Genomic DNA, 26,633 nt, shown 5'->3' with positions numbered 1-26,633 from the left:
TGGATGATCTCAAAGAAAGACAACGTAATACAATTTTAAAAGTAGTAATTATATGCAAAAAATATCTGCACTGCGTTAAAATTTTTTTAAATCACATAAGAATTTTTACTTACCAATTCGTACAAGCTTTGATACTAAATTTCTTCGCTTCGTGAGCTGTTTCATCAAATATAAATATGATTTATAAATTTGTTTCGTTAACAAATATTTATATAATCATTAAGCAATTTACTCACATGTAGAAGCTAACTAGAAGAAAAGAGAAGTAATGCTACAGTGTCTCACGTTACATCCTGTTTTAACCGACGAGAAATCTCCAAATTACAATTATGAATCGTACATATATTTTTGCAAAATTTTTCCAAGGTATATTCTTTTATCAACAATCCCTAATTATATTAGATAGCTAAAATGGGCTAATGCATCCTAGGACGTGGCAATGGCATAGTGGCACTGCAGTGCGAGAGAGCGAAAGTTCGCCCCAGTGCCGCCATCCTGTCTGCAGAATTTCGTCCTCCGTGTCCGGACACCCCACCGACATTCCCTCCCGTTGCACCACTTCCTCGCAAGCTACCCTCCCCATCGCATACACCAAACAAGCGTCGCGTCGCACCCCGGGGCTATTAACGTTCGCCAGCGTGTATTTCGAAAGAACGGGTATGCTCTCAGCATCGTGCATTTAACGCTATTTATTATAAGTTCAAACTGGTTCGATCAAAAAAAAATAAGGTGGTTCAGTTAAAAAAATAATCAAACGATATATTTATCTGACAACGATTAAAATCTGATGATGATAAATTGCAATAGATCCATTGCTTGTTCCAATATTATTTTTTTCATGACCTTCTGAATGAAAAAAATAAAGGATCTAATAAAATCGAAGAAAGGGTTGCATCGTGACAGAAGATTTTTGTTATTCCATCATACCATAATTAATTATTAAAATTCAAAGACAGATATGCAAGCTTTTAATCATCGAAAGGTCCTTGAAAAAAAAAAAAAAAAATGTTGACGAACAAGAGAGGAAGCTCGGCTCAAAGGGTTAATGGGTCTTCCAGGTTGGCAACCGCCCTGTCTGCGAGCTCGCGTCTTTTTGCTCATGCCAGTCGGGCAACGAGGGAGTTACGGCTACGGAAGAGCGAGAGGAAAGTTTGCCCCAGTACGTTGCACCCTCCTTCTCTCTTGACGCCCCTCTTCGCGAGACCTCTCAGTCCCCGGGAGCCTTGCCATCCCCTTGGTCCTCCAGATCCCCGGGTCCCCTTCCGCTACATATATGTCGTCCCTCCGAGGCGTCAGCCTCCCTTCCTCCCGGCGCGGCGTCCCGGTATTCCCGTTTTGCCGCCCCCGAGAGAGTCCGCGCGCTGCATCGCCGCCGAATCAATACCGGCAGACATCCTAACTCACTGGAGGTCAATGCCTCGTTCCCGCGAGCGCCGACGACCTCAACCTCCTACCTTCCCTACCCTACAACCTCCTTCCAGAAGCCAGACGAGGGCTCTCGGCCGTGTGGGGAGGCAGGCGACTCTTCCATCTCTGACGCTGCAGCTCTCTGTCATCGCGGTAGTGCGAACAAGACGACGCGACGCGACGCGACGCGACGAGACCGTGGCCGACCAATATCGAATGCATCGTCGAATCTTTTGTCGACGCTCCCAAACCAAGTCCGGTCGCGGACTTTTGAAAGTCAAATGAGGGGAGGAAGAGTGCTCATTATGCGATGTTACAAATATATTGACTACATTTTTTCTTTTATTATTTAATCTCTCGAAAATGCATCCCTAATAGCACAACATATTCGAAAGATATCCAGAGGATGTTTTTTGAAATATGTGTGCTGTTAGGGATATGATTCCTATTTTAATAATCGAGCGCTAATTAAGCGCCATTTCTTTACGCGGAAGACAAGGAGACGAGAAGGTACGATGACGTTGATAGAAGTACTGCGCCAAATGGAAATTACTCTCTAGAATGCAGCAAGGCGCGCGGGATCACGATGAAGACAATGATATTCAAAAGCTCCCTTTCACATTTGTCTTTGTACGTACTCGACGAACCCCACCCTTTATTTCTCTGGCTGGGAGTCGTGTAGCTGCAGCCAAAAGATGCGAAGATACGGTGTAGACATGCCATTGCAATTGCGCAAGCGTTCTGTTTGATCATTCCTATCACGCATCTTTCCAAAGGCACTTCACTTTTTAACAGTTGAACGAGCAATTACGTATCACGAAAGCAAATGCCTTTGCTTTTGAATATTTTTTTGTTGTTCGTATGATTCATATCGGCTTTTTATTTTTTTTAGAAAATTTGTAAATAATTAATAATACGATTTAAATGAATTAATTCCGTTCGATAGAAAGCATCCAACGTGGTGACGTGATGTTTGATCTGTAGACCTCGGAGGAAAACACTGTGTCATGCACGTAAAATTAGACGGTGCATTCAAATGTCTTTGCTTTTAGATATTTTTTTTGTTATTCGACTTATAGCGGTCATTTATTTTTTAGAAAATTCGTAAATAATTAAACGATTTAGATGAATTAATTCTGTTCGATAGAAAGCATCAAATGTTTGCTCTATAGACCTAGAGGAAAATACTGTGTCGCGCATGGATGCACGTAAAATTAGACGGTGCATTTAAATGTCTTTGCTTTTAGATATTTTTTTGTTATTCGACTTATATCGGTCATTTATTTTTTAGAAAATTCGTAAATAATTAATAGTACGATTTAGATGAATTAATTCTGTTCGATAGAAAGCATCAAATGTTTGCTCTATAGACCTAGAGGAAAATACTGTGTCGCGCATGGATGCACGTAAAATTAAACGGTGCATTCAAATATCTTTGCTTTTTTTTGTTATTCGTATGACTTATATTGGTCATTTATTTTTTAGAAAATTCGTAAATAATTAATAGTATGATTTAGATGAATTAATTCTGTTCGATAGAAAGCATCAAATGTTTGCTCTATAGACCTAGAGGAAAATACTGTGTCGCGCATGGATGCACGTAAAATTAGACGGTGCATTCAAATGTCTTTGCTTTTAGATATTTTTTTGTTATTCGACTTATATCGGTCATTTATTTTTTAGAAAATCGTAAATAATTAATAGTACGATTTAGATGAATTAATTCTGTTCGATAGAAAGTATCAAATGTTTGCTCTATAAACCTAGAGAAAAACTGTGTTGTATACGGATGCACGTAAAATTAGACGGTGCATTCAAATGTCTTTGCTTTTAGATATTTTTTTGTTATTCGACTTATAGCGGTCATTTATTTTTTAGAAAATTCGTAAATAATTAATACGATTTAGATGAATTAATTTCGTTCGATAGAAAGCATCTAACGCGGTGACACGACGTTTGCTCTAGACCTAGAGGAAAACACTGTGTCGCGCACGGATGCACGTAAAATTAGACGGTGCATTCAACTCTCCTGTACTTGTGCCAAGAAACGCTCGTACCACGACAGTTCTTCTTGCAATAGTGGATGCTGCGACACTACGCTGCGACAGCCGCGATGGCACCAATGCCCTTATTTCAAAATGATATCGGCTCCCGCAAACGACGAATGTTTTTCCGCATTGGCGCCGTATAATCCATAACTCTTAATAACGCGGGAAGGAAAAGAGCGGCGATAAATGATTGTTGGAACAGCACAATCCAAACTTTGGATTCTCGTTTTCTTAAGTTTTATAGTGCAGACGTTCTGTGTCTATTCTATTCTTGTAAATCTTTTACATTTCAAATTATCTTAATCTTAAATCTTCAAAAAAATGTGTTTATTTGACTGAAGCTTTCAACTAAATATTATTTTATAAATTTAATTTTTATAAAAATTTATAAAAATTATAAATATATGTAAATATTTTTATAATTAAACATAAAAACATTTAAATTAAATATAATATATTAAATCTGATAAAACGTATATTTGACTTAAATAATTATATATATGTTCAATTAACAAAATAGTAATTTAGTTGAAAAGCTTAGTCAAATTAACAAATTTTTTTTCAGTGTTGAAAGACTATTCAGACTTAAACTTGAATTTTATATATCTCTATATAATTTTACACCAAAAATTTGTTTGGTGTTAAAAATAAAAGTAGTAATAAATTCGTCATTTTTTAAAAGTATACGATCCATAAATTCTGTGAAAGGATTAATCTTTCGAATTCTCACTTCCATAAATTTCGAATATGTTGACCTTTGGATTTTTTTTCGATCATCGATTTTATCGACTCATTTGTCCTTATGAAGACCGATTAGGCGCGAAGAAAGGGAGACTGTCTAACAATAAGAAGGCTAACGCACTACGCACAAAGGGTGTCGCCCTCGTGAACAAAGGCAGCGTGCGTAAAGTTAAACCGCAGTATCTAGCCAGTCAGGTCGTACACCCTTGGAAGAATCTCGCTGTTTGCGTCTCCGCTGTAGATACATTGCACTCGGACAGAGTAGAATGCGCGACCACAAAAATGTTTGAACGATAAGACGACCGGACTCCTCGACTATATAACGTTCTATGTAATTGCACAATTGAACATGAAACGCATTGTTCTCATGATCTTTAAGTATTCATGCATCAGAAACGAAAGCAAGGACAATCTTTTAGATTGTAATGAATTAGTCTTAATAAAATATTAATTTAATACAAAGTAAATGAATACACAGAGAATTTTCTCGTAGAATTTACCCTGAAAATTATGGTAAAAAAATTTTATAAGTTTTTCTGATTAATATTTACCACAATAAAAAATATTAATATCTATCACAATAAGAAATAAAATATATTCGATTAATTTTACTATGTACATATTAATATTTTTCATCATGGTAAATATTAATCAGAGAAACTTATTAAATTCTTCCAATACCATATTGTCATGATTTTTGGAGTAAATTTTAAGAGAAAATTTTCTTCGCGTGTATATAGGATTGTATTATTATGGGCTCGTTAAATGCTGTTTTATAAATATTAGTTTATTTGTTTATCAATTGTTCAATTTAAAAAAGCAATTTAAAAACAGAATTATTTTCTAATAGAAAAAAGTATTGATGAAAATTACTATTTTTAATGTACCAGCAATATAAAAAAGATTATTAATAAAAATTATTTTTTATGTTTCAGCAATTATGGAATACACTTTGAATGTTCGAAAAACTGAGAGACATCTTGCTCGTTGAAAGGAAACATAATAGATAGAATAGCTAGATGAAAACACATCAACGACGCAAGATGCATCGTTCTCCAGGGTGACGTTCCAGAAATAGCTCAAGACATTGCGGTGCAATCGCGGCTGCTTTCGTTCATCAGTTCAAGGTTAAAAGCCCGTCGCCATCGCGTGGTAGCTGCAACTTCCATGGGACCAAAATACATCCCCTCACTGATATATAAATACAACGTCCGAAAAAAAAGATCGAAGAAAAGGATGCTGACGATGTATGCCGATAACCTTCCCTAAGACATTGACGTCGCGATATATAGGAAACAGAGTCGCGAAACTCGTAGAATTTTCCACACTACATCTCCTTACATATCATCACGGATCAGATTTTCCTTGTAGCGTCCGTACAACGCATTTAAACGTGCATTTAAATGCGCATTCGCGAACGATAAGAGTCAAGAATCACGTATCATCTAAGGTGCGCAGCACAGAGAGAAGATCTATGAGACCTGATATACGTGTCCAGGTCTAATCTGACTTTGATTCGTTGAAATCTGAGACTACTAACATTTCTCCGAGGTATGTAATCTGCAAACTTTAAGAGCTAATTTTCAACTGTGTAAGTGCGTCTTATAATATATATAAAATCTTTTTCTGTGCAACTTTCATTGTGCAGCAAGTATCGACGCGAGCTCAATCGTCACGCATGGACGTGTTGCGTGCTTGTAAAAACGAATTAAACATTCCATGATCGACGGACGCGATGAGGTTATCCGCAATAGATGCATTGACCTTTACAATGGATACACCCCGGCGTGTCGATGACACTGTGTTCTATAAAGATACCCTGAGGAGGTAGGGCCTTTCAGTCTTTGTCTCGCACTCGTCCGGCAGTCGTTGAACTCAGGCGTTGGGGACAACACACTTTGAACTATGCACGAACGTAAATTAACTGCAATAACGAGTCCTTCGAAAGGATACGCGTTCACCGATGCAGTGTGCATGCAGGATTCTTCCCTCAGCATGATGAAAGTCGGCAAGAAATTAAATTACTCCGCGATACGTTAATCTGTTTCATATTTATCTCTCGTATATCGCACGTTGACACTTTCAATGTTTTTCGTGATGTACTACTTTCCCCTGCAATGTTTACTGTATAGATGTCATTGTTCTTCGTTCATCCACTTCCTACGAAGGTCACACGAGCCGCGAGTTAGCTCCTTTTGTGATAACGCGAGAATAAAACGTTATATCTTGTGTTTACTCGCGGCGATTAAAAAAAAAAAGAACCTTCAACAGGCAATTGAGAGAATTTTTATACATTTTATCGAGTGCTACTCTTTATGAGTCAGATAAGTACAATTATAGATTAAGACATAAAATTAGTAACAAAATAGACTAAATATTCGAAATGATAAGAGGAGACGCGGTAATAGATAGAAGCTAGAGAAAATCTACCTAGGATTCGCGACGCAATGAAATTCACAGCGACATATACGTATTTTGTTCTAGGTATCGGCGCGAAGGTACGATGCACCTACGTGCAGCCGGGTCAAGGTCGTACTCCTCGTGCGCCGGGCCGGCTGAGTCATTCGTGCAGAATCGTGCATGCACAGAGTGCTAGGCGTATGCGAGTGCATCGAACCCGAGATGACCGTTGCAGCTGCAAGCGCGATGCTGGTAGCCTGCCTCGGTCGTTCCCGGTGCACGTCGGCCACCTTCGGTTGCATTCCGCGTGCATCAACCCGAGAGATCAGCATCGAGAAGCGCCGTCGAGTGCAATGCCCATAATACCGTGTTCGCGCGAAACAGCTGCGCGAGACGGAGAGAAAGCTCATCCCTCTCCTGGGAGAGGATGCGAGGACTCTCAGAGGAGGCTCGTCGTCGAAAAGAAGATGCGACCAGGGAGAGAAACCGCGGAGGAAGAAATGCAGGATTGCGCATCCGATTGGAAAGCTGAAGGGATGCGCTTGATGGGGACAGAATTACTTGCAACTGATGTACTTCTCCATCGGAGATGCAGCGAGGAAAATTTCTACTTGCAACGTCTATGCGCGGATTAGTCTTTGGACGTGTTTCTCTTAGATTTCAGATGTCAGAATTTCAAGTCTAATTTTATAGATCTTTAATTCAACTTCGATATTACTCAAATTCAACGTAAGAATAAAGATTCAATGATGAGCATTAAATGTAATTAAATTTCTTATATAATGACGTTTCTACGAGCTTACGGATAATCTTAATCGCGAGCAACCGTGAGCGTCAGGTATTGTTACGTTAAGACTAAAGTTCGTGACTGCGGTGACCTTACCTAGAGACCTCGGACACCAAGTTCAACAATTTTGCTTATGTTTGAGAGACGCTGCGAAGGGCCGATGCACCAGCCAGGGTGAATGTTCTCCACGCGCTAGCTCGCTCGTCGACTTTGTAGAGCGTGGCAACGCTCGCGCATACACGCATCCAGGCGCGTTGTGCGTACGTGCTTGCCAGCTTCCAGGGATGGGCTAATGCTCCTCTGATCGAGACATATCTGTTACCAGTTTCCTACATCCAACAGTTCATCCGAACTGGTTTTCTTTTCACTTTATATACATTTCGCGAGCGATTCTTTTACTCTATATTCTCTGGCTCAAGGTCGTAAAATACGAGAGTTTAGAAAAGATAATTATTATTTAATGAAATCGATTCTCTGTGATTCGGAGTTTCTTCATTGGAATTTATACATATATAAAACGAGAAAGGATAGAATTATGTGTAATATCATTAATGTATTGAAATTTCTAAGAGCTTTTATGCCTATTTACCTGAATTTCTTATTTCTTATTTTGTGTTATTGCTTTAAAAATGATAATTGTCTATATAACTGATAAGAAGCGAACTTTCCTTTACATATCATCTGCATGTACTAGTTATATAAATAATTTATACAGAATTTACGTCAAGCTATTGATCAAAAGTACTAATAGTAAAAATTTTTGATGTTCACAGGATCACACACACACACATGGAGGAAATTGGTCAGAGGATTATATAGAGAAATTTAGGAGTGACGTTTAACCGAACAATTTACCCGGCCCTGAAAGCATTACGGCGAGTGAAACGTCCGAGAGTGGACGTTGCATATGTGCAAAACGGGCGCAGCGCGGGACGAGGAAAGAGAAAAAGTCCATCATGGGAAGAGGAGCAAGAGGGAGAGGAGAAGGAGGGCGACGTCGGGGGCGGAGGGAGAGTGCATGGGACACCGTGTGCAGCACTCGTGCTGCACGCGTTTCGCATGGCCACGGGGTTCACTGTCCCGAGCCAAGGCCGCAGGGGCACCGCCCCACTGAACCAATTGTGCCACTTTTATGCTCGTCGACTCATTTTCGAGTTTTATTACTTGCAATACGTGTGCGCCCTCCTCCTCCTCCTCTTTCGAGCACGTGCATTAACCGCGTACGTAGGTGGCCGACTGCTACTTTTCCTGGTGCGAATGTTGAGCGTGTTACGTGCTTTCCAGAAAAAAAAACGCGATACCGCCGATACGTAAGAAAAAAGAGCAGATGAAAGGCCAATGCCGTAAGAGATAAAGTCGGCATTGAAATATACCGTATCAGTTAATGTTAATTATAATAAATCCACTGATGCATTTAATTAATGCATCTAATTAATGGTATCGCGGAAACGGTTTTTTGTATTATTAATTTTTCTATTACTCCTCTTTTTTTCATGTAATTCCTCAACATTCTCTTATTTTACATTTTCGCCTAAATTATTCTGTTGGACACATATCTTTTATTTATTTCGCAATGTATTAATTATATTTGAAAGTTTTTTTTTTAATTGGATAGTGTCTGTTAAATAAACGCGATGCATATAAATGATAGAATTTCATTTTATAAATATTTTTCAGATTGAAACCATACATGGAAGTACGCATACCTTCGATGGAACATCGTCAACGATCGAAAATGTGTCATGGATCTTCCAGTCGTAACGCCTGGCGCACACGGATTTGCGAACCCCGGGAAATGCGTTTGAGTTTGCGAACCCCCCCAGACTGGAGGGGATTGACCCAGACACCCCCTCCAGCAGACGATTCTCCCTCTACCGGGTAGCTGTGGCTGCTTCTAGAACCCTACGCTATAGTCGATGGAACGAGGGTGCAAAACCCCGTCTGCTTGATAAACCGTTGCACCGCCCAAGCACGATAAACGCGATATCGTTTATCCATTCGTGAAAAAAAATTCAACCCGTACTGTACACTCGTGTATTGCCCCTCGTATGAAGCCGTAATTTCTTTCATATTTTATGAGAGCAAAATTAAATTGCAAATCATCAAAATGAAATTAGATCTCGCATCGTTATTGTTTTTTCGAATGAAATTAATACGCAGTTATTTTATTATCTTGTCAGAATGTTAGAATTGTATATATTTCAGTCCTAAGATTCGTATTTAATTAATTTGATTCTATTTAATTTTTATTTAACTAATATATTTCGGCTTAATAATATGTAATTGCGCGCATGGGCTTGTAGTATTTTATATTTTGATTTTATCATAATCGAGAAGCTGTTTTTCCTTGTTAATCGATATATGTATATACGCACTTGCGAACAATAAAATGATTAAGAATGACTCACGAATGACGTAGAAGATCCATATTGATGTCCCGGTAGTTCCAGATGATTGTCAGAAGCCATCATCAGGAGAAACACTCGTAGAAACATTCTGCACAAAAAGAGAAATTTAATTAGAAGGATATTCTTAAATCTTCGTTACACTGTTTTTATTTTATAAAAAACAACAATATTTTCCTACTAACTCAATAAATTGTGAGCGTATTAAAATGTTTGCGTGTTAGATATATGTACGTAGATATATGATGTCACGCGACTGCGAGATTAACAATCGGAGTATAATGCCATCGTGATGGTTTACAGCATAACATCTTAAAATTGCCTTTGCACTTTCTCCATTAATTAAAATTAATAGATGTTGTTAGAGAGAGAGCGCGCAAGGTGATCGCCCGCGTTGGCATGAAAGCGATCAGTTTTGCATCAGGTGTTTCCCTTTCGTTCTTATTGAGATTTCTGAATGTTAACGAAGCGAAGATATATTTATTATATATGATACGTAAAAGGCAATCGACGAACATTGAAAATCGACTGAAAAGACACAGCGCCTGTCATTCAAGGCTGGAAATAAATTTTTTTGTGTCCTAACAAGGAAAGCGTCGTATGGAATTGCATTAGTTTGCAAATTAAGGTAAACGAAATTAACGAGACAGGGAATATACGCGAAGCGGTTCATTATTATGAGAGAGACCCCGCGCGTATAAACAATCGGTGCATTTCAGTGTCATGGTTCGTATAACGTTCAGCAAAGCAGGGGTTGTGAACCCCAGGAAAGTAGCCAGACAGACAGACTAACGTGAAAGGGGGTGACCCAGACACCCCCTCCACCGGGCTGTTTGCAAGCGACTCGACTACCGCATTGGTCTGTGCAAGTGGTGGTAAAGTATCACGATGGCAGGGCGGTGTTATAAAAAAATGATGCGACGACATCGAAGGGGTGACGCCGACTCTTGCGTTTCACCATGGCGCCGATAGTAACGATCGTTTGATAATTTTTGTAATCAATTGTTACAATTTCTACGCTCTATTTGGAAATTAATTATAATTACTTGCAAAAACTCACGATTCAAAAAATCCAAAAAAATACCTTTTATTTCTAATTATTATTTTAATATATATTAATTGGAGCTGGTACTTTTTTTTTGCAAAAAAAAAATTTTGCATCGATAAAGAATTAGGAACAAGTTTCAGAGACTAGATATTTTTATCGTGATACTTAAATACAGTTGCTTATTTTAAACGATAAGCAGTCGCACTTTATAAGTCTTTCTTCTTAAATATCGGGAACAAGTATTGTACAAAAACAACCTCTTGTCGCAATAACTATTAAGAATCTCGGTAGATTCGCGAAGATGGCACGCCCTGGTACTAGTGAGTGAGGACAAATAAAGGACAGTAAGCGAGGAAGACGGGTAGAGAAGGGCAGCGCACAGATCTCTCTCCATTTCTCTCTCTCTTTCTCTCTCGTTTCTCTCCCGATGAGGAGGAGGGTTAGGAAGGAAGGGCAGACGTACCTACATCGAGCTGACGAGGGCGGCGAGAGGACGAGAGGGCTGGCAGCCAGGGTGGAAAGGGAAAAGCGGGAGGGACGGCCGTGGTGTTGCTGACCCGACGACCGCTGTAACCTTGCGTCCCGACACCCCGCATCCAGATCAAACGACCCCGTGCATCGCTCGAAGGTCTTCGAGTCCTAGACCAATAGATATTTCCGTACATCCCTCCTCCCTAAATTAACATTACGTTCGTTAGATCGAATGCTCTAGCATCGTTCTTGTCTTAGTATTTCACTCAACATACGCACATGCATTTTATACATAATTTATATATATATATATATATATATAAATGTAAAAATTCAAGATTTAACTCAACCTTGCTCGTTGCACGATTTCTTTCATTTCGTTAATTTCTTCCACAAATTAAATACAAATAAAGAATTGAATTACTACTGATTCGAGATATATAAGTACATATTCTGTTTCCATATTGATAAAAAATAGAAAAATACTTTATAATTATAATTATATATATATATAAATTATAAAGTATTTTTCTATTTTTTATCAATATGGAAACAGAATATGTACTTATATATCTCGAATCAGTAGTAAAAAATAGAAAAATACTTTATAATTATATATATAGAAACAGAATATGTACTTATATATCTCGAATCAGTAGTAATTCAATTCTTTATTTCTATTTAATCTGTGAAAGAGAAATTAACGAAATGAAAGAAATCGTGCAACGAGCAAGGTTGAGTAAAATCTTGAATTTTTACATTTTCAAGATGCCTATCCATGAAACTGCTCTTCTCAATATATTAATCATGTTTTATATCTTTAATAATACATCTTACTTCACCTGGCTCTCTAAATTTCGTCTTTTTTCTGGAAAAATGTAGCCGTCCGATGATTCTGCTTCCGAGACTAAATTAGCGCGAACGATATATAAATATGGCGGCGCGTGAAGTGTGACGTAGGGACAAAAAAGGCGCGAAATGCGTTTCGCGGGAGATTCAACGCGCCATCTCGCACGCGATACGAGAACGAGAGCGAGTTTCGATTTATCGATAACTGATCTTGCGATAAGTATATATCGACGCCATCGAATATCGAATATAGATAGACGAGAAAATAAAGAATCAACTAGTTCTACCGCTGGCCGCTAGTTTTGCTAGTTCGCTCTTCTCCGTTTCCTTACTATATTTATTTTCTGTCCACAGGTTGCGGCGGTCTAGGGAATTATTCGTGTCTCCGAGTGGCGGCCAATCGGGCTCGTCCTCTTCCGGAAATAACGAAACGTAACGCACGGCGATTGGATTTCTCTCGTCGTGCGAATCTGTCAGCGCAGGATGCGCAAAGTGAACGACGAGGCTCGGCTTTCGGAGTCGAATCGGAGTTTACCGAAGTAGCCATATTCGCATTCCGTTACTTGGAAATACACTATCAGCATCAGCACGTGGCGTGCAGCTTGTAGGAAATTCGCGACAAGTCGAGCGTTCGGTGCGTCAGAAATCTTCCCGGAAGCGACTGGACAAAGCGCATTAATCTCTCGTCGCGAATCGATCAAAGCCTCGCGAATAATTGAACGACACCGGTAAGTAAATTCATTTCCCGGCGACGTTCTTCCCTCGTGGCTTCTCTTGGCTTGGCTACGCGGCAGCCGCCTTCTGTTATCTTTTTTCTCCCGCTGCTTTTTTGCGGGATGCGACGAAACACGGAAATTATAATTGTATAAATGACGAATGATAATTGCGATCGCGCGGCCAGCTGAGTGGAGAGTGGTATTAATATTAAGATCACAAACTTATGTGTGTCTGTTAGATTTTTTGTCTCTAGTCAGATTCTCTGTGTAGGATAGTGTGTGTGTGTGTGTGTGTGTCGAGAATGTGTGCTCTCTCTCTTATACCTTGCGATATATATACACGATCTATTCATGTGCTTATTCAATTACATCTGTTTCCCGGCTGCTTGTAAATGTTAGATTATTGTATATTGGTTCTATATTGATGATATCGTATTTTTATACTAGTTATTTTTTTATGTTTCTTATCTTATTTTTGCATGTTATTTTGTTTCAAAGTGTTGCATTGTATTATTTATAATTTTTATTGTATAGATATAACTAAATTAATATTTTGTTTTGTACAATTTTTATATAATTTTCAAATGTTGTAAAAATATAAAGTCGTCCATGTGTATATTTGAATAACACAGTATATAGGAAATAGAGTCTAGATGTTCTATATATAGACAATAGATGCTGCATAGTGAGCATCTATGTATAAGTATTTTGCTTTTATGTGTCAATTAAATTAAAAGTATTATTTTATCAATATTAAAAGAAAAATAAATTATAAATATCTAAAAAAAGATTCATACACAATGTTACATTTTTAACGTTTTATAATTTTGATTCAATCTTTAGTTAAAGAATAAATATAGTTTATATGAATTTATGCAAAATTATTCATGTAAATTACAAAATTTTTCTTTTTATGTCGATATTGTAAATTAATGATATGTTAATCTAACATTTGTTTTATAAGAAATTCTATTGAAGACAATACTGTTACAGTTCAATATTGATCTTCTATCTTATTTCTTATGTTAAATATTTTTATAAATATTTTCCTTTATTTCGTATAATATTTTTATATTTTAGTTATATATATTTATAATTAAAACAGTATATAATAGCTGTATATAAACTTCTTATATGTTTTTGGTTTCAGAATCATTATCTTGTTAAGAAGATAAACACCCAGCTGTCTTATGCTTTCATTACAATTATCTTTTAAGCTTATATAAACAGCTTTTTTAGAATAAAATACGATATAATCAATATTAAATATTTATAAATATCTTACACACCAATAACACTCATGCAATCTCACACAAATCTATATTTCCATGTGCTTTGCAGTTAATCACACACTTTAAAATCCAATTTTTTCTATACTGTTGCATGTCTCTCTCTCTCTCTCTCTATCTCTGTCTGTTTTCAAATTGCTGAATCTGCATTCTTTACTAATATAACTAAACTTTTACATCAAAATTCTATATTTTCTCACAGCTCTGTCCTCAAAATTTATATTTTCTTGTTACACATTTATTATATTCTATTTTTCTCACACGTATAAATCTCAGATACAATTTTAATGTTATAATTTCAATTAATGTAATTTCAATTATACATACGAGTTTTGGAGCATCTGTCTTCAAATAACTCTTAAAAGTGTAATACGATTTTACTTTTTGTGAAAAACATTTATTTTCGATGTAAATGTTTTTGTGAAATTTATCCACAATATATTACCACTATTTTATACTTTATTATATTAATGCGATTTAATTTTATTATCTCTTTCATTATTATGATTATCTCTTTCTTCATTATGATTATCTCTTTCCTTATTGTAACTATTCTTCTTTTTTCAATCTTATATTCAATTCAAATTAGTGGTATGATGATAAATTCCATCTTTCAAAATGATTTCAAACTTTTCGCCTGTTCTGCCTGCTTGCAAATGCGAAACTAAGATCTTACCTTTGTATATGACCTAATCCATGTTTGTTTACATCGTATTATTTTCATTTAAATTGTACAGAGATTTGTGTTTGCGTGATTTTATTTAGTTTATATTTAACACATAATGCGAGATCACGGGCTGAGTTATTCTCTTTCACTTATTTGCAATTTATTGACAAATGTAAATAATCAAAAATAAAATTTGTGAACATTTTTATTTTGCACTTTACTGTATACTTTTCATTTGTACAATGTCAAAACTTTGTTTAATTTACCGTACGGAGATTTAGTGTATGGATACTGATTATATAATCGAGGTAGATCATGCAACAGCTGAGCTAATTATACATTCAACAGCTTCTTTTTAAGAAAAAAAAAGAAGATTTATAGATTTTGGATAAGAATTAATTCTTTGTGATTAACTGTTTTGTTCAAATAGTTCTTTGTCCAACTTTATAGAACTAATTTATTTTAAACTATATGTGTGTTTGTTTGTTTTTTTTTGTAAGGAACAAATTCGTACATTTTCCTTATCATAATTCATATAATTATAGTAAGATCGTGAGCATTTTAATATATATAGTCTTTTAGAGATACAGAATTCGAGATCAGAACATAAGACAGATTTATTTGGTTTACCGCAATTTCCGTCTTTCTTTCTCTTCTTATGCTTTTGTATCAAACTTTATTCGCATCAGTTACTTCATTAGTCGCGCAGCCGCAGGTTCAACATTCCGAAAGCACGTTGAACCAGTATGCGCGATTTGACCTGTAACGCATAGCACGCTTTTTGTGAGGTATTATTGTCGAATTTTTTCTTTCAAAATTGAGATACATCATTTATTAAAGGAGTGTCAAATAAATAAAAACGGCGAAAATGTCGATAATACGATAATAATAATAATAATTATAATAATAATGAAAACAAATACATGCATGCACAATTTACAATTACTATAAATTAAATATATTTTTAAAGTAAATATATTTTTCGAATAAATAGAATTTTAAAAAATGTCGCAATTAATTATTTTCTATTTAGAGATTTTTAATTCTATTTAAACATATAATGCAATTTCTATGAGCAATAGAATGGTAATTCAAAAAATTAGTGTTTTGTTAATCAATTTAATTTATTCTTTTTTCTCTAATTTCTTTTTTCTCTGCTTTTTAAGTATGACATCGTTATTTAATTTGACCAATCTTCTTTCTCAATCCCTAAAATAAGATTGCATTATAAATATGAATAATAATTATTCTTTAAACATGTCGCTTTTATACGATATACTTTTTTGCTGTCTCTCTAGTTTCAAAAATTGTTAATTTAATCTCAAGTATGTAAAACTGTAGTTTAAATTTCAAACTTAATTTTTATCGATCATTTTAATCGCAGTTTTTTATATTTTGCAATTAAATTACAGTAATACATTGACAATTAGATTGATTTATATATTATATATTTTATATATAAGATTTACAACATACATATATACTTATGCCATCACTCGAAACTTTTTGCTAAATAATGATTTTTGGTGTATTATTACAGCAAATTCGATTATTCAGTTCTACATATCTATTTTTATCGTGATAATATTAAACGCAATACATTTCCTAATTTATATTTGTATAGCTTCTTATTTATACAATAAATTCAATTTATTTTAATTATTAATTTAATTAATTGTAATGTAAATGTATATGTATTGTGTGCACTGAAATTTTGCCAAATATTTAGAAATTATACTACTTTAACCCATATTTTTTGATAAGCATGTGATAGCTATTTGATTGATAATCTAGAAATTGGATCAGTTATAATTGATCAACTATTTTGCTATTGCGATTAACTAATAACGGTAAAGTTATCAATAAAATAGATTCAATATACTTGAAATGGATTGATATTTTAAAGAGGCCATTTCATTCCAGACGCGTGTGTTTAAAGAGAAAAGAAAAAATTACATTTTTTATTTTTTATTGGAATTAATATATATATATATATATATATATATTTATTTTTTATATAACATATTATTCTTTATTAGAAATTTTATTGAAAATTGTGTTACTTTTGTATCGCCCTATATTATCGAAGATCTTGATTACGACGTGAATGCCGTCTTACGTGACCACACCTGTATAACCGGTGAATGGATCCAGTCGAACTGGTCCTCAGCCTTAACCACGTGTTGAAAATCCGCGAGCTGTAGTACAACTCTATAGACATCAGTTCACGTAATCAATTTTTCGATTAATTTCGACGTGTGTCACTTCGAGTTCACTTTCGGATGTTACGTGATAATTTCATTTAAATAAATTTCAGCGATTATGACAGAATATTTTGAAAATATGCTAGAGACAACTCGATTATGACCAGCTAGAGGCATTGAATCGATTGATATTAAATGCTGATGTAAGTTAAATAGCTCGCGATGAGAGAGAATTTATTGCTTTGATAAGAATTTTTAATACTTTTGTCTAAGTTTTTGAATTTAATTTACTAGATTTTAAATTTCAATATAAACATTCATGCAATCATAGTGATGACATAAGATGCCTTGCTTCATTACTCTTTGATTTTAATATAATTTGAAACTTCAGAAATGATTTCGCTGTCGAATATTTTATTTTACGAGATATTTAATCATTGTTTTACGTTGTTTATATTCTCAAGTGATACTCAATGGCTATATTTAATTTTAAATTTATGGTATATAATTTTTAAATATGTATGCATATGATAAAGGAGAAAGTATTTTAACATATTGTTGGAATAATCAAAATTTTATAGATACACACCTCAGATTTTTTCAATATTCTTATAAGTTTAAAGAGACAGCTGAGAATAATTTTTATTCACATTTAACACAACACTTTCTCGTTTTCAACCGAGTTCATTTCGTACATCAGTATTTTAAATATGCATATATGCATAAATAAATATGTTAACATTCTTAATATATATCTTGATTTACGTATATATTATATATATATTTTTTAATACAAGTTAATGTTCTTAATTTATCGTTATCCAGTTGTTAAAAAATTATATGAAACATTTTGAAGAGCTTATATCATTTTCTTGAGCAAATTTTGAATTTTAAGTTGTTTTATAATTTTCAATGTAAATGTTTAAATATTTGTATCCTTATATCTGAATAGAAAAATTGATTGCTATGCGTGAACAAAAGTCCATGGAATTTTACATCGGCACGTCATCTCATTTTACATACGTTGTTTCCGTGTGTTGATTGCTGATCAGCAAGTGCTTCACTGTGCATCGAACCGGATTAATTGTTTGTAGAGAGTGTCAATAGGCTAATTAAATGAAGCATCTTGAACGCACTTTTAATTATTTATTAATTTTATAAAAAAAAAGATTTTGTTATAATCATCATCATCATTATTATTATTATTGTATTAGGTATCACTTAAGTGTTTGTCAAACTAGTAGGGGTTTAATAGCTGTGCATATCTACCGCGATTTCAGTATCAGCGAATTTCCAGTAACGGCAGCTACCGTGGACTCGCACTATGAATTCTCCGATCGTACAATTTGCCAAATGGACAGTTCCGGCTGTGGCTTTTGTCCTATCCTTCTTCTGGTACAAACGCCGTCGGATAGACCGAGCTGAACTTCAGTGGGATGATACAGGGGGAGACTTACATCACAAAGAAAAAGCAGTTCTGGACGATACGAAGGAGGTTGACATGAGTTGCAACAATTCCGACATTCAGGAAAAGAGTAGCAACCAATCCTTAAATGGCTGCTGCCACATGCCACGGGAAAACTCGTCTCGCGTCCCGAGGAAGGTCAGCGAGAGTGTGGACATCCCGATTAAAAGATCAACGTCGCAATCGTCTTTTTGTAGCGATAGCCAGATGAGATGCATGGAGACTGACACTATGTTCAAGTTGGATGTACAGCTGGGCAGCAATCCGAGCACTAGCTACTTCGAGATGATCGCCAGGAGTCAAAATGTACCTTGCGAGTCCGACAGGACAGTGGTCGACAACACAGAGGAGGTGGTTCAAGTTGTTGATAAAAAGGAGCAGGTCCTGCATTGCGAGACGGAGTCGCAAAAGTATCTCGCGGACGAGTATCATGAAGAGGAACAGCAAGTTGAAGTACATACCATCAAGGCTGAGGGACAAGAGGCTGATGAAAGAGACTCGGCTAATCACAGTCCGGTTTCCGGAGTTCTGGAAGGCAGCATTACTGATGAAGCCAGGAGCGAAGGAAGTAACACGGACAGTGGAAAAGGTGAATTATTAGTCAAAGGTGAATTGTCAATAATTGTCTGCGCGATGGATTTATTTATTTCTATCCGTTTCTTGGAAAGATTTTAGAAATTCGTTTCTATCTGTATATGTAAGTAAAACAAGTAAGATAAAAGTATATATAAGAATTTATTACATAATTCATAATTTATAATATAATTAATATTTTTATTTCTTTGTTTAGGTGGAAGTATCAACGGATGTAGGAAGGATAATACTGTATCATCTATCTATGATTTTGCTATACCACAACATCTGGTCGGTAGATTGATCGGCCGTCACGGTAGCTTCTTGCAAAGTATCCGTACTAAAGCAGACGTCAGCATATACGTGAATGATCACCCCTGCGATGGCGATCATAAAATTTGCTCGATACGAGGAAGTGTTGAGAGAATTAACGTCGCGCTTAAATTAATAAGGCAAAAATTCCCAGAGAAAAAGTTTCCGGAAGTAACATTAGAAGAGATCTCGACGATACCCGAAGTGAACGAGGAGATTCCATGTACCATCCCCTTGATACGCTCCTTGTCCCTGATTGGTAGTGTTAGTAATGACGTCTACGTCTCTCATATCGTCAAACCAAACTGGCTCTTCGTTCAGCTTTCGACTCACCCGTCATTCCACCTTCTAGAAAGTTTGGAAGAGAACATGACGTGTTGGTATAACAGCACTGAATTGCCGTTATCGGATGTATTAAATAGTAAATATATAATATTTTATATTGTGTTTGTATAAATCAAATCATATAAATACTTGAATCGTAAAATGCATTGTTTTGTAGAGGGCGATTACGTGGCTGTACACTGGAATGATAGATGGGTCAGAGGATACATTGAAAAACTAGACCCATCGGGAGAGAAGAATATAGTACGACTAGTCGATCATGGTGGTTACTGGGCGCTTAATAACGCGCAATTTAAGCCGTTGATGATGGACTATCTAAGTTTGCCTTTTCAAGCGATAGAAGTCTTTATAGCGTATATTCAGCCAAAAAATGGTAATTGTATATTGATGCTTATATTAGTTTTTTAGACTAAATTATTTTTTTATATTATATTTGTTCCTGAATATGTATTGTAATAAATTATTTCTATATTCAGGTGAATGGACAACAGAAGCTTACAACTCGGCGTATTTTCTTTGTAAAAGTAATGGGATTGGTCAAGCTGTCATTGAATATCATATTAATGATAATATTTATACTAATATTTATTTTACTGTTCAAAACTATGGAGTAAGTATTTATCATTATTCAAATATTATGATATAAATATTATATTATATAAATCTCTTTACATTTCTAATGCGTGAACTCAAATTAATTATTTTTTTCAGCTAATTTCCCTCGCTGAGGAGTTGTTATTGAAAGGCCATGCAGAACAGGTACCAGGGGAACATACGAAATTAGAAACACTTGAATCCATCTGTACATAGGAGTTGTAAAAAATTCTATCGTTCTCAAATTCCCAACCGAATCATACCGCGTAATTCACAATTCTTAGCCAGTATCGACTAGATAGTTTAGTGTAATCGCCATCGGTAATCCTTTAACTGTGTTAAAATTTATTATTTTCTCCATTGACTTTGGCTAATATTTACTGCGTTAAAGTCGCCGTGAATACCTTGACGTAAATTCTTCCTCTAATAGGTTATTTACATAGAAATATAATAAGCGAAATAGGGCAGCATATAAAATGTCCTAAACTAATGTGAATGAGAGAATTATATTTCATTGTATACAAAAGATTTACAGAAATCTTGGTCGCGTTTAAGCAGAATTTGTAATACTCCTTTAAGCATTGCTCAGAAAGAACGCGTTCTATAAGTATAGTACTCGTTGGTTTAAACGAGTTCTGACAAGTACAAAGGATTTGATTTAATCCGATAATATAAGAATCCTTTTTACTAACTTTTTCAGAATTGCATTGTGTCTAATATTTTTTTTTTTGCTTGGAAAACTTGAAACTTTCCATATTAATAATTACAGGACAAATCTTTCATATAGCTTCAAATAAGCACTCAGGAAATTGCTTTTGCCTCCATTGTAAATGTCTCAAGACTGTTGCAAACATAAATGCAATGTTTACCTCTCTTCTAAATCTCTATTATACTTTTTTGTACATAATGTAAAATATTTCTTCAATTATATAAGTAGAATATTTATATTTAGTAAGAGAGAGAAAACCATAAAGAGAATTTTGCTATATAATGTTAATCATAAAATTAATAATGACTGGATTTTATTAAATAGTGTCACATCTTAAAAATCTGTATCAGATAACTCAGACGAATCTGGAAATTCGATTCTACGTGACTCATATTTTTGATTGGAGGCGATTTAGTAATTCATTGAAATGTATCACTAGTTTAATTTCGCGCTAATTTTACATTGTATCAAACTCGTTATCGTAAAAATTATTGTTAAATGTGATATTTCATTTACTCCGCGTATTTTTTTCATATTTAAACATAATTGATTTAATTTTCAAACGTTATTTTTTAATAACGTGTATTTTGCGTAACTTTATTAATTGTAGTATAAAATAATTGTTATTTTACGCTTATACTAATTATTCTCTTAAAATGTATGATTTTTGAGATATATTTTTTGGCATTTGAAGACTAAGTTTTTGGATTAATCCAAACTTATAATATTGTGTAAATTTATTGTTTACCTAAATATTGATAATTCTAATTGTGCGATTTGCTAACGCTTTTTTTCTATGCAAAGTAGTTTCAGTGTAGTAGAATTTATTGAAAAAAAAATCTATTTCTTACGTATGTATTAAGCTCAATTAAAAATGTAATTTGGCAATTATGAAATGTTAATATTGTTGATTGAACATAATATAGAAATATTTTTCTAGGAAGATATATATGTATAAGATTATAATCCATATCGCTCATAATGTATATGCTTTTTCGCGCGCTGCGATTAAAATGTTATAATTTATTATATTTCTTTACATTAAAGTTCGACAATATAGCGACAATAGTGCAACAAATATAATTATATGATAATTCTTAACTATATCTTGTATATATAACATATAGTTGACCGCAACGTTTGACTTAAATTTTGTATAACATTTTATTATATATATTAATCATTATTACACATTAATTTAGTAAATTAAAAGTTCATTTTGTATATACATCAGTATAACTTTTTAAAAGTTATCAAACTCGTGTATTATGTTCACTACAAGTTCTTACATCTTTTATATATCTTTTATAAAATAAAATGTAATAATTATAACAAAAAAGATTATGCTAAGAAAGTTACGGAATTATGCTACAATTTAAATCATTGTTTTGTATTACAAAGCAGAAATAAAGATGTTAGTAAATAGCTAAATTATAGCAATACAAATATTTTCCTTCGAATTTTTTTCTAAGTTTATTGTAAAACAAATGTAATGGAGAATTTCTTTGTATTATAAAATCTATTTTAAGTTTATACACATAGTAAAATTATTTTTTTATACATGTCTGTTTTTTTAATCTTGTTTTCTCAACATTTATCTTTTTATGTAATCACTGTAAATTGAGTTCCTTTTTTTTAATTGTATTATTTTATATTTGTGTGTATATGAATGAAATCTAAAGTGCAAAAGGTGTAGTTGGAAGGAAAGGAATAAATTCTGAACTAGTGCAACTAGTGCAGTTGAAAAGAACAGGTCTCTATTCGCCTTTCTCAAAAGTTATAATTTATTTTAATTATGTATAAAAAAATTGCATTTGCGCTGCTCGTTTATAATATATTTTGAACGTGATGTTGCCAGGTAGCAGGTCACGAGAAGGTCAAAAAGTTCTCTTTCATAAAACAAGTCATTCCCTTGGTTTTGCATATGTGTTGACGCATTCCTTGTGGAATTTTGTTTTTTTTTCGAAATAACTCTGTTTTTCTTTTTAGCGGAAACGTAGTTTTCGTCAATCGTAATTGATCGAATTTATCGCGATTCGAATATACGTCGAATTTATTTCTTCCAATATGATCTCTCCTGGAAATCGCGAGGAGACCCGGCACTCTCGCGTATTTATGCCGGTTGTTTTAAGTGCCTGCGCGATTCCGATCTCGATGGTCTTCTGGATAGTAAACGTGGCTTATTCAATACTATGGTCGAACAGCAGAAACTTCACGGAAGGTTTTTATCCAATACAAATTTTCAATACATTTGACTAATTATTAGGTTAGAAAATACATGCTCACATATGTTTACATTTATGTGTCTCATATATAAACTTTGTGTACGATGCGATAAATTGTTTCATTATTTGTTTTTGCATATAATCTTTTGATATAATTATAATATAATTAAAGAACACACATATACACACAACTGCAAACATGACTTTAGGGCTTTAAGAAAAATGTGACCTTAATACAGGATTGCGTGACAAAGTCAATGCCGTAACTCAAATATGAGATATATTTAATACAGCAAGTTCTTTTGCACTTTGCAGATCTCTTAAAGTGAAACTGATAAAATTATTGGCATAATTGATCTTTAATTCAATAAAATAATTTTAATTTATACACCTCAACTGGCAGATCGATGACTTTCATGAAGCATACTTCAAGAATTTGTACTGCCAAAAAATGACAGAACTATAGGGTTTAGAAAATGGCAAATTAATTTATAAAGTGCATAAATAATAGAGAATAATGGAAAAGTTATTGCATCATAATTATCTGCATATTCAATCTCTAATAATAGTTGTTTTCCATTTACATCAAAACATGGATGTTGAAGAAAGACAGAAGTGAGATTTAGCTGCTAGTTTTGATGTAAAGCAACTTATATACTGATTATGCAGGAGTTAATATATATAGTACAACTGATACTGTGAAATATTTAAGCAATTTTTTATAAAAAATTTTTGTGTATATTTATTTTTTATATTTGTACAATGTTGTAAAGTTGTTCAATGTTCTTAATTTATGAAGATTCTAATTTTTATTGAGATAAAGACTTTATATTAACTTGCAAGTTAACATATATGTTAAATAAAAATTTAATTTTGTTACACTGAAATTCATTTTGATAATAATTTTATTTTTTTGAATGATTTAATATTTCTATTAATAAAAATATTACCTCTGTAAAATATAAAATGTTTATTCTTTTAGTTGTGTTGCATTATGTTCATAAATATAATTGCATTTGAAATAACATTTTTATATATTTCAAAGAATTATATTTCTACTTTTAGAACACTCAGTTATCTCACCGTGGAGATGGCTGGCCGCAGTCGTCATTCCATTATTATTCCTGTCCTGGGGCTTGCGCAAAAAAAGTCTGCACATTAGTGGTGCAATTTTTGGTAATGAAATATCTACATAATTTTGCAATGTAGAAAATGTAGAGATAAAATGCACACACATTAGATAATATAAAGAATAACAATATTTAGATTTCTGTTAAATCAAAAGAAAAGAAGATTGAATTTATATATATAATCAATTGATTATTTATATAATCAAAATAAATAACACCAATAAAAACATCTTTCTTTATTGAATTATATTGCATATAATTGTAGATTGCCACAAGATAGTAAAAGATGGTTAATTAATCTGATTTTTATCTTTCAGGTTTTTTCGTGGGCTTTATCTTGACACTTTCAAATTTTGCTCACTTGTCAGCTCTTGTGACATTCTTTATCACTGGTTCAAAAGTGACGAAGTTTCGATCTAAACAAAAGCAAAAACTTGAAGCTGATTTCAAGGAAGGTGGCCAACGGACCTGGATACAGGTGCTGTGTAACAGCGGCATGGCTACACAATTGGCTTTATTGTACCTTTTGGATGTCGGAAGCGGAGAAAGACCGATCGACTTCGACAAGGAATATCGAAGCTCGTGGTTGTCCATTGGAATACTAGGTAATAAATCAATATTTTAATTTTGCCAATATAATAGTAAAACTATAATATTTCAATTTTAAAAAGCGAGATTAAATCTTTAATTTGCAAATTTTTAACTCTTAACTATTTTTCAATTCATTTATTTTTTAGGAGCATTTGCATGTTGCAATGGTGATACATGGGCTTCAGAATTGGGTACAGTCATTGGCACAAATGATCCTTTTCTTATTACAACATGGAAAAGAGTACCAGGAGGTAAGAATATTAATTTTGTAGGATAAGCAGACAAATTTCACGTTAATAAAATTTTTTTATGTTTGCAATTTGTAGTAGAGATTTTTTTTTTTATATAACAAGAGATTGTTAAAAATATAATCAGTCTGGAATATTTGCATTTTATTATTCAAGGAACGAATGGCGGTATATCGTGGATAGGTCTGTTATGTTCCACCCTTGGTGGTTTGATAGTTGGGCTTATCTATTATATTGTGATAACATATACTGTTGATACGGCTGTATTGCAACTAGCAGCACCACAGTGGCCTATGATAGTTGTCGCAGGATTTGGAGGCCTCTTTGGCTCCCTTTTAAATTCCTTCCTTGGTGCGACTTTACAGTATTCAGGTAATAAAGATTTTTAGATTTTGTATATTTTTTTTTAGTACTTTAAATTCTGAATTCTTCAATATAGTTCTTATTTATAGTAGCATAGATTATCACGATAATATATAATCGACATTTTAGGAATTGATGAGAAAGGTTTTATAATGGAGCGGCCGGGAAAAGGTGTAAAACATATTTGTGGTAAACAGATCCTAGATAATCACAGTGTTAATCTCCTTTCTAGTATTGGTGTTGCCCTCTTTCTTCCAAGATTTGCCAATCTTTTTTGGCCATAAAATTTTAGATTGATTAAAAATATAATATCTATTATCGAATTCATTAATTTTATTTTTATCTATATAAAGAAAAATCCCGCACGGTTTTGTATATCTTCTATATTTTTCTATCCTGCTTTACTTTATTGTTAGAGATGAAAGCGATACTTTAAAAATGAATAAAAAATCTAAGATTATATTTTACTAATTTTTAATATAAATATCAACTAAAAATAATATTTTAATATTGGTTATTATATTAGTAATTCGAGATTTCATAAATTAAATGATTAATTGGGTTTTTATTTATTTTATTAATAAATATATTATATATAAATATTCCATTATATATTATAATATATAGCTTATAATATTTTGCTACATTTTATAATATTCTATTATCTATCATTTAACGAAACATGGGTTGTAAAAAAATACTTTACAAAAGGCTTATATTTTTATTATATAATTTACATGCAATGTTCGTAGGGCATTACTATTTGCTGCAGCTAAAAGTATTTCTTAGATGAAAGATATTATTAGAACGAATTATTATATATGTATAAGATTATCTTACGACAATGTTTTTTTACATCTATAACATGATGTATATGAGAATGATGTAACATATATTATTTTTATACCACAAAACAATTCAAAAACTAAATTTAGTATTCTTATATATTTATATCTTCAAATGTAAAATATCAAGATGTATGTATATTATAACACATAGAAAATCATATTTTTTTCTAGAATATTTTTGACAAAATTATAAATGGT

General features: G+C 33.5%; 2 protein-coding genes and 1 long non-coding RNA gene across 9 annotated transcripts in view; all 3 read left to right on the top strand.

The window, feature by feature from the left end:
* The window catches only part of LOC114932179 (uncharacterized), a 177,147-nt gene extending 167,573 nt beyond the window's left edge, over positions 1–9,574 (top strand). For 3 of the 4 annotated variants that reach the window (XR_014925246.1, XR_003819828.2, XR_003819829.2), the window contains exons 7-9: positions 5,132–5,747; positions 5,845–6,023; positions 6,681–7,357. This is a non-coding gene — a long non-coding RNA (uncharacterized LOC114932179). Of the gene's footprint in view, positions 1–5,131; positions 5,748–5,844; positions 6,024–6,680; positions 8,604–9,060 lie in introns of those variants that run through there. The other variant, XR_003819827.2, reaches the window with a different exon arrangement.
* A 3,084-nt stretch (positions 9,575–12,658) lies between these two features.
* On the top strand, positions 12,659–21,661 carry spoon (A-kinase anchor protein spoonbill). Of its 2 annotated transcripts, none has more exons than XM_029304320.2 (6): positions 12,659–12,884; positions 18,313–19,104; positions 19,288–19,803; positions 19,885–20,100; positions 20,204–20,337; positions 20,439–21,661. In XM_029304320.2, exons 2-6 carry the CDS (start codon positions 18,357–18,359, stop codon positions 20,535–20,537), a joined length of 1,713 nt encoding a protein of 570 aa, XP_029160153.1. In that variant the 5' UTR covers positions 12,659–12,884; positions 18,313–18,356; the 3' UTR covers positions 20,538–21,661. The 2 variants fall into 2 exon arrangements, with proteins under 2 accessions (XP_029160153.1, XP_029160154.1); XM_029304321.2 differs by having other exon boundaries at positions 12,661–12,884; positions 18,313–19,086.
* A 1,058-nt stretch (positions 21,662–22,719) lies between these two features.
* LOC114932154 (transmembrane protein 19) lies at positions 22,720–26,047 on the top strand. 3 transcript variants are annotated; one of them, XM_029304317.2, is made up of 7 exons: positions 22,720–22,783; positions 23,020–23,251; positions 24,321–24,431; positions 24,703–24,990; positions 25,123–25,227; positions 25,381–25,596; positions 25,717–26,047. In XM_029304317.2, the coding sequence occupies exons 2-7, from the start codon at positions 23,098–23,100 to the stop codon at positions 25,869–25,871; spliced, it is 1,029 nt and encodes a 342-aa protein (XP_029160150.2). In that variant the 5' UTR covers positions 22,720–22,783; positions 23,020–23,097; the 3' UTR covers positions 25,872–26,047. The 3 variants fall into 3 exon arrangements, with proteins under 3 accessions (XP_029160150.2, XP_029160151.2, XP_085341206.1); XM_029304318.2 differs by lacking the exon at positions 22,720–22,783 and adding an exon at positions 22,790–22,906; XM_085485080.1 differs by lacking the exon at positions 22,720–22,783 and having other exon boundaries at positions 22,790–23,251.
* Positions 26,048–26,633: the final 586 nt, after the last annotated feature.

The sequence above is a fragment of the Nylanderia fulva genome, unplaced genomic scaffold (assembly GCF_048542155.1).
Source record: "Nylanderia fulva isolate GAGA-0341 unplaced genomic scaffold, ASM4854215v1 Scaffold34, whole genome shotgun sequence".
NCBI classification, from domain to species: domain Eukaryota; kingdom Metazoa; phylum Arthropoda; class Insecta; order Hymenoptera; family Formicidae; genus Nylanderia; species Nylanderia fulva.
This window is presented reverse-complemented; position numbering and strand designations above follow the sequence as displayed.